This window comes from Hevea brasiliensis, chromosome 15, assembly GCF_030052815.1.
Source record: "Hevea brasiliensis isolate MT/VB/25A 57/8 chromosome 15, ASM3005281v1, whole genome shotgun sequence".
Classification (NCBI taxonomy): domain Eukaryota; kingdom Viridiplantae; phylum Streptophyta; class Magnoliopsida; order Malpighiales; family Euphorbiaceae; genus Hevea; species Hevea brasiliensis.
The window spans coordinates 61102445-61115650 of record NC_079507.1 but is presented as its reverse complement, the minus strand read 5'-3'; the positions used below and the strand labels follow the sequence as shown (position 1 = coordinate 61115650).

Here is a 13206-nt window from a genome sequence, read left to right as displayed (position 1 = left end):
TATTTAATTATTTTTGACAAGAAATGTCAAACTTCAAGGAAAACTCTGTTGAGATTTAGGTATAATTTGTAGAGCTACGTGAACCTAATCCTCCATAAGAGATACGTAGGCAGCCTTCGGTGTGGTCCAATGTCAATAACTATAACATGTTTACTATAGCTACTTGGGATTATTTATTTATTTATTTTGGACTATATGTACATTATATATTAGACAAGAAAATTTTGGTTAGCAGCCAAATTGCTCTTTTGACTAGCATTAAATATTCAACTTGTTAGCATTTTAATTCAAGTTCATTCATTTTATTTGATTTATTTTATTTAAATAAATTTTATAACTAAAGTTCATATTATTTTATGAAATATATATATTTCATTTTTTTTTTTTGGGCAGCTATGTATATGTATGTAATTTTGAGTCTTGAAATGAGTGGGTTATGTAGATACTATATGTCAGTTGAGGAATTATACGCTCTACGGCATGTCTTTATGTTCAATCAGTTAATTCATAGGAGAATGCTATAATTTAGTTTCAGGTTACATTTATCATGTATAGTGAATTTTCGGTGTGACTATATAACCGCCAAGGGACCAATTTTTGATTCTAAACCCATGAAACAGCAACCATGGAATCAGATTCAATTGTGATACCAAGAGAAGAGGACCAAATATCCACTCTTGCTGACAAAATTAAATGGCCTTTTCAATAGCTAAAAATTCATCTAAGTTTGAATCCTTCACACCTACAGGGCAAGAAAACATACAAAGAAAAACACCAGATGAATTGCACAACACACCACTAATGACACATGGACTAGGCTTCCCTAAGGATGAGCCATCTATATTCCATTTAAGACAATTGGGATTAGGTGGAGTCCAAGATACTACAGGTCCAACCCTCAGTGGATTAGACCAAAGCTTGATAGAAGACGGATGGAGCAATAATTGATGGAGCAATAATTCTTGACCAGTGTAAGGAAAGCTTGGATCCAAAGCCTTCAACCAAATTGAAACTCAATATAGAATGATGCTACAAATATCAATTATAGAAGAGTCTTTATCTTTAAAAAGTTTCTCATTCCTGGCAGTCCATAACAACCATAGGATTGCAAAAAAGAGAGAAGTCCAGAACTTTGCTTGAAATTTTCCAGGAACCATTGATCTCCATTCAAGAAAAAGTGATGCAATTGAGTTAGGAACGCAGAAATAAATTCCCCACTACAAAAACAAGCACCATACAAACCAAGAAAAGCTACATGAAATGAATATATGTGAAACTATTTCCACTTCTTTATGACACCTCAAGCAAACATTTTGACAAAGGGGAATTATGCTAAGATGACGTAACCAATCCTTGGAATAGAGCCTCTCATGGCAAGACAACTAGGCCAAGATTTCAACTTCAAGGGGTGGGGGGAGGGGGGGTGGTTGGCCCAAGTTCTAACCAAACATTTGAAAAACAATCAGGCGATTCAAATGAGGCTCTAAGAAGGCAGTGGTAAAATGATTTAACTGAAAAAGCTCCATTCTTTACAGGCTGCGAAATTAATTCATCCACACTAGAAGAACAAGGCTATATAGAACTAAGACGAGCCAGAAGTTCTACCAATAAATGAGTTTCCCACTCATAAATTATGACGCCATGAAAAATTTTACACCCAAATGCCATTAACCCAAGAGCCCATATCATTAACCACAACATCTTGATTCAATGAGAGATTAAATAACTTGCTTAAAGAAAATTTGAGAGCCAAATTTGAAGCCAACTTGTCATGCCAGAAATGAAATGAATTGTGCATCCATTACCAATAACAAACTGAATTTGCACAAGAGCAAGAAAATTAGAATCCGTAAATTTAATTGAAAATTGAATGTTGCTCCATATAGAGGAAATGGAATTGCCTGTAGCTAATGAAATTCTACATTCAAACTAAAAATTATATTTTGACTGAAGTGTCCACACCCATAGAGAGTCATGAGAATGAAGAAAACGCCAGAGCAAAAGTAAAGCTTGGGTGTGGAGCAGGATGTCCTTGATGCCTAGACCCCTATTGACTTTTGGTTGTAGTAGGGTGCTCCAATTAACCAAATGAAATTTTGTGAGGATGCACCACCTGACTAGAAGAAAGAACGCATCAACTTCTCAATTCTTCAGGCTACTTTCTTTGGGATTTTGAAGATGAACAAATAGTAAATAGGCATGCTATAGAGGCATCACTTAATTAAAACAAGCCTACCAGCCATTGAAAGTAATTTGCCCTTCCAAAAAGAAAGCCTTTCTTCAATTTTGTGAATCAACCAGGTACGATACTTTCTTGCATCTGCTCCCAAAGGGAAGCCTAGATAGCGGGAGGGAATAACATTTCAAAAAATAATATTTCCAAAATTGAACAGCAAATTAAAATAAAAGAAGATCACAAATTAACTGAGTACACAATATTATATACTTTTTTTATGCATTGTAGCAATTATCATAATTTTTTCACATGATAACCACAACATATTATCAATTTGGACTACAAAAATAAATATTAGAGGGAGTTCTGCAATTATTTTAGGGAGCAACATGAAGTAATTGTGATTGTTATTGCTTGCTTGAAGTAGCTAGACAGGACTCGATATGTGCACTTCTAAGCACACAAAACCCAAATTGCAGAACACAGAAAAAATATTGGATATAATCTTCATATTATCATGCCACCATAATCACCATCTCCATCTTCAGAGCTGGGCTAGCCGGCGGATATCAAATGGATAAGCATCTGACGCAGATTGAGCACTGTAAGATCTTCTCCCTATTACTATGTTTGCTGCTTCAGTTGGGTGAAATGCATCCCAAAACAAATATTCGTTCCTATTTGGGCATGGGGTTTGAAAAGGTAGGCATGTAATTTGACCATTATTCCTTCCCACACCACAGCACCCAGCATTTGTAACCCTAAAACCTGAAAATTAACAGAACCAAATTACTACTGAAAATTTTATCTAATCAAAGTAATTACAAGTAACAAATATATTTTTAAGTTTACAAAATAAAGGGAGGGAACTCCAAATAAGATGCAGGCTGATACTTACGGTGCAACGAGATATTTTATTATACAACTTTACATGCAGTACAGCAGTAGTGGCGTTGGATGGTAAATTTTAAGGGGTGAAAAAAAACACACTCCAGCAGGCACACGGGCACACGCACACACACATGTATATATATATATATAATTCAAACATGTTCTATTAAATTTTAAATATTATTCATTTAACAATTATGTCATATATTTGACAAACATTATCTAAAACTTAAAGTAAAATTTTACCAGTTAATTATTATCTTAAAATTTAAATATGTAAAATAAAAATAACATAAAATCAATGATAAAAAATATTTTTTAATGAATAATGAAAATATTTTGATGTAATATATATAAATTTATTTAAATTTTTAAATAAATATTTTAAAATATCCATAAATAAAAAAAAAATGGAGAGCAATCTTTAAGGAGCTCTTGGAATTTGGGAGCCATAGCCTCCACCACTATTATATGTAAAATAATTTTATTATAATAATTGATTATAGTAAATTCATTATAATCAATAATTAAAATCTTGTACACATAACACGTGTATGAAATTTGATGTAGAGAGCACTAACATTTAATATAGTTAGGAAATTGTTAAAAGGGTGGAAGCTGGGCATTTACCATATCTTGCAGGATTGCTCGTAATATCTTGGAAAATACCATAAGCATTGATGTAGATAAATTTAGCATCAGGGGTATTGCCATTGAATTGATCAACAAGAGATCTAAGCTTGTTGTTGAAAATCTGGTTGGCAGAGTTGATTCTCTGAACACATTTTCTACCATCGGGACTATTTTGAGCCAATTCACTAGGGCTGCACCCAATTTGACCCACTCCGATCAACACAAATTTCCTTGCTCCATGGTTGTACAAAATCTGAACCACAGTCCACAGCACATGTCAAGACTTTTTTTTTTTTTTTTCTGCATTAACAAAGAAAGAAGATAGAAGCACTGACCCTTAATTGTTCAGTATACTGTTGAATAAGAATATTTGCCCACTGCTCTGGTGTATATTGCCTACTGGATGAATAGAATTGAGGCATGAAATAATTGTTAAGGTAATCATTGCTGCCTAAACCAATAGAAAATATGCACTTGCTTAAATAATTTGCTGTTGTGTTCTCATCTCCCAGTAAATCCATCATTTGAGACACTGTATTTTGGTAGTTCCTTACTTGACCACTAAAAGTAATGCGACCTCCCTTCAACACAAAAGAAGAAAATGCAAATTTAACAAGCTTATGTAATTAAAGATATATAATATAGCTAGAATTAGTAAATTACAAGTTGCCGTCCAGTTTCCTCTCTGATTCCAGCGGCCGCCGATGCGTAATTTACCCCACTGAGTATGTCTCGACCGCTAGCAGTTACATAGGGAGGAATATAACCATTGAAACCCAAGAGCTCAGCTGTTACATAGAAAGAAAGAATGTGTATATATATATATATATAGGTTAATTATATCGGTTTGTTGTATAGTTTTCGTCTATCTCAGAAGAAGATTGAACTAATTACTGAATTATGATGACTGAATTTGGCCGAGTATCTTTATCTTCTGCACATTTCGGTTTTCCAAGTCCATTTGTTATATTTTTTATCTGTAATTTATTGACTGACCAATTTTTTGTGTGAACTTGGTCAGATTGAATATTCAAGTATTTATATATTTTGAATAGACATCATTTAATTAGTGTACAACTTGTATTCTAATTAAAACTATGTCTACTAATTAAAAATAAATAAAATAGTAAATATATTATAAATTTCAATAAAAAAAAATATTGACTACTCATTGTATTAAAAAACCTAGCAAGCTATATGAAGAGGAGAGGCTCTTGTATATTTATATTTATGATTTTATGTGAAAACTAAAATTTATACATTTGTAGATTGAACTATAGATCGTAGATTACAGTGTTCTTTCTTATTGACTAACTTAATTATATTTTTGGCGTTAAATTTAAAAAAAAAAATTAATGCATATAGCATGTCAGGAATTTCAATCTCAATGCAGAGAGTGAGAGATAGAGAAACTCACCAATCACATCAACAATGGTTTTACCATTGGAAAACCTGCCAGTAGGTCCGCGAGGGTCGAAGTCGATCCCATAAGGCGAATAATCAGCTCTAGCTAAAGACGAAAGTTGATTATTATTCCCATTATCCACCAATGAATCCCCAAAAATGAAGTAGCAAGGAACCTGTTGAGCTGAAGTACCCCCATGCAACACCAAAAACACCACGCACACCACCCACCACCATCTCCATCTGTTCATCACCGCACTACCCTCCATCGATCTCCACCCTAAACAATAATGATCAAGAAAAGGCAAAGGGGTACTGATGATGAGCCAAGAAGAATATGGCGGTATATGTCTACCATATGTGCGATGAGTAGTTCAAATATGCTGTATATATATATATATAATAGATAGGGAAAGAAGGAGGAGGAAATCGGATGGAGACATAACAGCTTAGCTTTTACGGTTGAGGAGTTGGTTAGGTACATTTATTTCACGCGTCTGCACACTGAGAGATTCAGAGAGTGGTGCCCGGCCAAGCTCGACTGGCTCTATTTTTCTCTTTTTTTAATTTTTTTTTACCCTGCATATGCAACTCTGTCTAGTTTTGCACAGAATTTCTTGTGAACGTACATTAAACCTTTCCAAAACTGTAGAATATATAGGGATTCGAATCGTTCAAAGTGTTAAACACCCCGCAATATAATTGTCGGTCATAATCCTCATAATAATTGTCATAATTATAATGTGATTAACATAGGATTAATAACATCATTATCTTAATCATGTTAATCATATATCAAATTTAAGTAGTGCTCAGTGCTCCTATTTGATTGATTCTTAAAACTTTTTCCTGCCACAAGTCCAAAATGTATGTATTCATAGGTTTAACAACATATTCAATTCAAAATCTCTCAAGCTTGTATTTTTCTCAATAACAGCCTTTCTTTTAACTTGAATATATATATTTCACCGAGTGAATCACTGATTATGGACTTCATACTTGTCTCTACTAAACTATTTACTCTGATACCATTTATTATTAGAAATTAGAGAAACCCAAAATATCTAGAGAAAATCATTCTTCATAGGTTTTGTAAAAGAAAATACTCATAAACTCGACAATACATATAATCCAAAACATTAAAGCAATACACGTATAGATCATTACTACTTATATATCTTTCACTAATCCATTCTCTTTTTTTCTAACTCACTCCAGTTGTATTTTTCCAAATAAATCTCCTCTTCAAGCTTTTATTTTTCCTAACAGCTAAATATCTAATTCAATCTTTATATATCCTGATAATTATTTTCTTCTGAAAAATTTTTATATAATAATAATAATAATAATAATAATAATAATAATAATAATAATAATAATAATAATAATGCTTTCATTAAGGCTTCATATTTATGAAATGATGGCCTAACTTCAGCATTAATTTAATACTAGAAAGGGATTGAACATGATGAGGAGCATCAGTCATGCAATCACATTAGATTTGATTGTGACAATATTCTTGATTAAGGACTACAATAGCATATAGGTTAACAGCGATTCAAATTCACCGAGATCTCTCCAGTAATTTTCCAAGTGTACTAGTTTTCAAGTAATAATAAATGTGGTCATTAAATGATCACAAGCAAAGTGATGCAATTGAACCCCACTTCATTGTGTCTTAAACCGCTAAATTTTATTGATCATGACGCTTGTTCAATGCTCACGAGCCCTTAGGCTCAGCCATGGACTTAGTCTCGCCTATGATCCACCTAATTTACACCTTTTCCAATTTATTCTATATCATCCCATTTCAATTTAAAAAAAAAAAAAAAAAAAAAAAAAAAACCATATCGAAGAAGCAACACAGGTTCTGCTTGAAGAGGAAACCCATTGACTTTTGATCATAAATCAAAGGCGTTCACCATGTGGGATTTTGCATTCATCAACGGTTGAGAATCAATGCATGGAAAGATCCAGTATGGTGGATGCAAATTCTATGAAATATGTACCAGCCAGATTATTAATGGGAGTGGGTTGAGAAATTTAATGGTAGAGGATTGGAGTCAAAGAGAGTAACATGGGTCTTCATGAATGACCTTTGGTGCAATTAAGGCTAGCTAAGAGTAGCTAGTCTCTCTTCTTATTATATTTATCCCTTTGAACATGATTAATTTGGGTGTGTCCGTTTGCCAACTTCTCTCCTTGACTTGGGAGTCGGTAGCCACCAGCAGTGCAAATTGCTGATGCATCTGCATGTCCCAATTCAAGAAACCCAGTTGATACTGAGACCAATTTATCAGGATGAGGACTTGGAAAAATGAAACAATATATGACCAAATCCACCCCCAACTTCATGTTGACAAGTAATAATAATAATAATAATAATAATAATAATAATAATAATAATAATAATAATAATAATAATAATAAATTATTAGTATATAATTAAGGCAACAAAATAATTCTCATGACATTTCTCAATTATAAAAAAAAAATTATAATTATTATATTAATAATATGAAATCAATGAAATTTATCTAAAAATCTCTCGTGCAGAAAAATCAAACCTAAATTCTTCATTTTAAATGATTTAGTTAATGACAAGTAAAGATATATTGCATTTTTCATGCAGATGATTTGTATTGAATGAGAAATATTTAAATAATTTGAACTTTCAAAAAATAATGTAAAATTTAAAATTATATCTAAATATCACAATTTTAAGATGAATTTGTAATTAAAATTTTTATTTTAAATTTCTCTTCAAAATAATTAATTTTTTTTTTTAAATGTTATAGAAGGTTTCGACTCCCGAAATGATACTGAAAGAGACTGTCTCTGGATGCTGTTTTTGGGGCTACGAAAAACACAAGGTGTCATTAATATAGAACTCTTCACCCAATGAAATTTGGGCGTTGGTCTCTCTCTCTCTCTCTCTTATGAAAGATTATTTTAAAGGCTTTTTTCCTTGCCTTTTTTTTAAATAATAATAACATTTTTTTATTATCTTTTACTCCTTTAATTTAATGAAGATTTTCACCTAATATGATTTTTTTTTTCCTATAGAAAACAAATTCTCTTTACAATTTCTTAAAAAGTTTTACTTTCACCATGGGTAATATAATTTGTAAACAATCATAAATATTACTAATTTGCATATGATAAAGATTAATCTTTAAATCGATATATCTAAAAACTAATATGATTTTTGTCGAAAGTCAAAAGATTATAAATAATTTAAAAGACTTATAAGGATGAAGGGTTAATTATCTAATTGATTAGTTTTAACTTTTTTGCAATGATTAGTTATAACTCAAGTAAGCTCATCTCACTTATCATGAACTCTTATCTCGGTCTACTCACTGTTCTCTGCCTGTTCAATTCAAGTTTGTAATATGACATCAAAGAAAATCAAAGATTTCAATGTTCAAATGTCAATAAAAAAATATAAGTAATTCAAATGGCTTATAAGGGTGAAGAGTTAGCTACTTAATTGGTTAGCTTTAACCTTTTAATAATAATTTGTCATACCCAAGTAAGCCCATCTCATTTATCATTGACTCTTGCCTCGTCACATCTTTTCAATACATTTATTACAAAAAATAAATATAAAAAATTTTTATTTTTATATTTTCAATTTTTATAATAGATTTTTTTTTTCCTCTGTTGTTTATTTTATGAATTCTGTTATCACTTTCAACATACAGTATATGATCATCCATTCATCTACTAATTGAGTTATTAACTACAAATTTGTAAGCCCCTATACCTATTTAACATGGTTTACTTCAATATACTATTTTTTTATTAACTGTTAAATAATATTACAATTTAAATTTTTTTAAACATTATAACAAAATAAAAATTATGTAAAATCTAACCTACCTTGAGGGTGGCCAAGACTTCTCAAAGTGACCATGGATTTTGATATACGTGTTCTGATTACAATTGTCATCGCCTTTACCCTCCTGTAGCAAATTAGCAATCCCAAATTCTTTGTGACATAAATTCTAACCTCTTCTTATCAGGCTATCATTATTACTATTTGCTGTATTCTATTGCAGATAGCTTAGAAAGCCCAATCCAACCTCGACAAGACCCATCTCTTTTGCGTCCAGTTCTAATGGAGCAGAGTAATCTGGGCTCCAAAAAACTCAATTTGAGCACACTTGTGCGATTTCAACTCCATTTCTTAAAGCTTTTATAATACAAGCACTCATCATCCAAAAGTAACACTAAAATTTGAATGCAAAAAATTAACGACTCTATCTATTTTTGATATTTGCATAACTATATAGATGGGTTTTGTGCACAATTTTGTGAAGGATCGAAGAATCAAATATAATTATTAGACAATCTCATTTCATTTATCAAAGTTTGACAGTCCTCTTGTAATTTTTTTTTTTTGCGCATATCTGATTAATTTTAATAATATCAAATAACTTAGCCTGGCTTATTCAGTAATTGAAAAAATATTTAATAGATTCAGATTTAAGTCTCCACTCTCCTCGGATCTCTTTATTAAACAAAATACCAAATAAAAATAATTGAGAAGTACAGGGGACTTTCCTGCCCATGAGTTTTGTTGTTGAAGAGGCACATTACTACTTCATATAATTCATCCCATGTAATTAGGATGAGCAAAATTCAGTTTAAAATAAAAGAAATTATAAATTAATTTAATTTAAAATTTTAGTTTTTTTGTTAATTTAGTTTTGTTGATTTTATTTTAAGAGATTTTATTTGTTCAGTTCAATTTAATTTTTTAAGAAAAAATTAATTGAAAAAAACCAAATAATTTGTTTTTTAATTAATTATTATTATTAGACTCAAATTAAAGTTATCAATTAATAATAAGAAATATAGCTGAAATTAAGTCTGAAATGAGTCTAAGATAAATTCAAAAAAGTCCATAATGAAACTCAAATCAAACAAAATTAAATAAAATTGAATTAAATCAAATTGATTTGATTTCATTTAATCTACTAAAAAAATCATTTTATTTAGTTCAATTCGGCTTAATTTTTGTCCTAAAATCTCACCTCTTTCCCTAGATATTCCAATAATATATCCGAGATTTAAATATGAAATGGTTTATAAATTATTATTACCAAAAAATAAAAATGTCTCTAATTTTATCAAAAAATATTTTTATTTATTATTATTTTTAAATAGAATTTAAATTTAAAATTTTATAGCCTTATAGATATTTTATTAAATTAGGAAGCTTCTATTTTCACAACTCAATGTATTAGGATCACAACCAAAATAAAGAATGGACTAAAATACTCTTAAGTATTAATCATTTATAAATAAGGTAAAAAAAATTATGGCAATCTCATTTAAATTTTTTGCCATATTTACATCTTATATTTTCTGTCACACTATCCACTATTGTTAAATAAATTACTAAAATACAATATGAATATTGTAATGAAGAAAAAGGTATTACTCTTATTGAGATATGCATTATTTACTCATTATTTTATATATAATATTAACAAATATCTAATTATTATGTAGAAAATAATTGTCACGACCCAACCTATGGGCCGGACCGGCACTAGGACCTGGGCCAGCCTAAAGCCCCCGAGACCCGTAGTAAGCCTTAACTATTCATTAACCCAACTCTAAGGCCCATTTGGGCCCAATATCAAGAAAACAAACGGACAGAGTCCGGCCATAAAATGGACTTTCCAACGGGGAGTTTTCGACTCACCGACACAGAAACACAATAAACAATCCATTGGGGAGCTCAGCTCACCCTCCACATACTCATCAACATAATAATAAATGGGAGCTCAGCTCCCTCATCCAATCCATCAAACAGACTTAAAATATTAAGTTTACAGGTCCAACATGAATATAATATTACAGACCAATTTCAAATAATTACTGCTAACACATGCGGAAATTCTAGGAGTAATTAAAATTACACAATATTGATAAACAACCTGCGAGGTAAAAAGGCAGGTTAACCTAGAACAAAATATCCTCCTGTGGCCTGTAAAAATTTTTGAACAGGAGTGAGCGTTCGACTCAGAGAGTAAAATATCAATCTTAACTATAATCTCTATAACTATCTGAAACTAATGCAACCTGTAGAGTGAAATGCAACATACACAACATTTTCACATCATAACATCAAAAAGGTAATTTAGAGCACTCACACACCCTGTAGTATCAATCATAACATATGGGAGTTGATCCCTATCTGACTCTCTTAAATCCAACCTGGTGCCAGAGAATTACTCAAGCTCGGACTTCCACTTAATAACCAAATCGAGGGTCCCAGCGAATTACTCAAGCCGTGACTACCCCTCGAAGGAACGGGTCCCAGCGAATTACTCAAGCCGTGACTACCCCGTCCTATCCATAGTCCACACTACATCACACGCACGCCAACGCACGCACACTGCTCAAAATTACCACAACAACATTCATCTTACATCAACAGATATGAATGAAAAATAAAAAGATCCAAGAGTTTAAATACATAAATATATGCATATAAGTGATGCATGGGCATGCTGAACATATAATAATATCGAAATTATAATTAAAATTAATATTTTACTCACAGACTTGACAACAAATTACTGTGGCGGCTGGGCGGAGGAAGAAGGCTGTCCCGGCTCACCTGACAATCATATTACATTTATTTAATACAATCTGACTCAATACAAATAAAGAAAAAGACCAATTACGTCCTAAGTCGTGCCGAAAATCCAGTGAGTCTCCCTATACCTAGGACCTACCTAACCTGCAAAAGGGCTAAAAACGCACTTCTATACTCACAATCCATACATCAACAGTTCAATCATATCATACAGCCCCTCCTGGGCCCATCAAATCAATCATCCATCACAATACGCAAAATTTCAATTTAGTCCTTATTATTGATCATTTTTGCAAAAACTGCCCAAACAAGCTCTAAAAATTATAAAACTTTGCCCCGCGGTCCTTAGCAATATTACTAAGCTATTGCAAAAAGAATCGTAATTTTCTAAGCTACCACGAATATTTTATGGATTTTTAATCCTATTTAAGCACTAGAAAATTACGTAAAAACTAGGTTCGGGTTTACCTTTGCCGATTCCGACTTCGGGGACGTGCTCGGGATGCCTAACAATGGTGGGGTAGCCAAAATCTCGATCCAATTCGGAGACTTTTCCGGTGGTAGTGCATGCGCCGGAAATTCACAGATCCGGACAACTGTCGAATTTCCGCGAATTGAGGATACCTACACGAAGCCCAATAATAATATATAAAAAAATCAGGGGTGTTACATTCTTCCCCCCTTACAGAAAATTCGTCCTCGAATTTTACACAAGGCAGAATAAAGTATATGATTACACATTAAACAGATAAGGGTACTTGCTATGCATGTCCCGTTCTGACTCCCAGGTGCACTCTTCCACTGACTGGCTCTTCCACAAAACCTTAACCATAGGGATCTGTTTTGATCTTAGCTGTCTCACTTGGTAGTCCACTATGGCTACAGGTTGCTCCTCAAATGTCAAGTTCTCTTTTAGCTCTATTACATCTAGTTGTAGTACATGAGAAGGATCTGGAATGTATTTCCTGAGCATGGAGATGTGAAACACGGGATGAACGTGAGAAAGGTTGGGTGGTAGCTCCAACCGATAGGCAACTGCTCCAACTCTATCCGTAACCTCAAAAGGTTCAATATACCGAGGTGCCAACTTGCCCTTCTTTCCAAATCTCATGACTCCCTTCATTGGAGAAACCTTCAGGAATACATAGTCGCCCACTGCAAACTTCACATCCCTCCGTCTGGGGTCTGCATAACTCTTACGCCTCGAAAATTGTTTTGATCGTTCCTCGATTAAAGGAACTATCTCTGAAGTGTACTGCACTAGGATCACACCATGCACCTTCGCTTCCCCCATTTCTGTCCAACACAGAGGAGACCTACACTTTCTTCCATATAGTGCCTCATAGGGCGCCATTCCTATCTTTGGAGTGATAAGCTTGTTGTAGGCAAACTCCACCAAAGCTAGTGATCATCCCATTGACCTCCAAAATCCATAACCCTCATGCGTAGCATGTCTTCCAGTGTTTATATTGTCCTTTCGGAC

General features: G+C 32.6%; 1 protein-coding gene across 1 annotated transcript; it reads right to left on the bottom strand.

Moving 5' to 3' along the window:
• Positions 1–2566: 2566 nt before the first annotated feature.
• Positions 2567–5487, bottom strand: LOC110644740 (GDSL esterase/lipase At1g29670). The gene is made up of 5 exons (XM_021797661.2): positions 5118–5487; positions 4364–4488; positions 4036–4281; positions 3698–3953; positions 2567–2944 (listed from the first exon to the last, which is right to left on the bottom strand). Exons 1-5 carry the CDS (start codon positions 5371–5373, stop codon positions 2721–2723), a joined length of 1107 nt encoding a protein of 368 aa, XP_021653353.2. The 5' UTR covers positions 5374–5487; the 3' UTR covers positions 2567–2720.
• Between the last annotated feature and the right edge of the window lie 7719 nt (positions 5488–13206).

What these genes read in the sequence shown, in the direction of transcription:
- LOC110644740 (XM_021797661.2), bottom strand. Translation starts at nt 5,373, where the DNA reads ATGGAGGGTAGTGCGGTGATGAACAGATGGAGATGGTGGTGGGTGGTG. An exon ending in AACCATTGTTGATGTGATTG is followed by an intron (nt 4,489 to 5,117) that starts GTGAGTTTCTCT and finishes TCTATGTAACAG; the next exon opens with CTGAGCTCTTGGGTTTCAAT. An exon ending in AGTATACTGAACAATTAAGG is followed by an intron (nt 3,954 to 4,035) that starts GTCAGTGCTTCT and finishes ACTGTGGTTCAG; the next exon opens with ATTTTGTACAACCATGGAGC.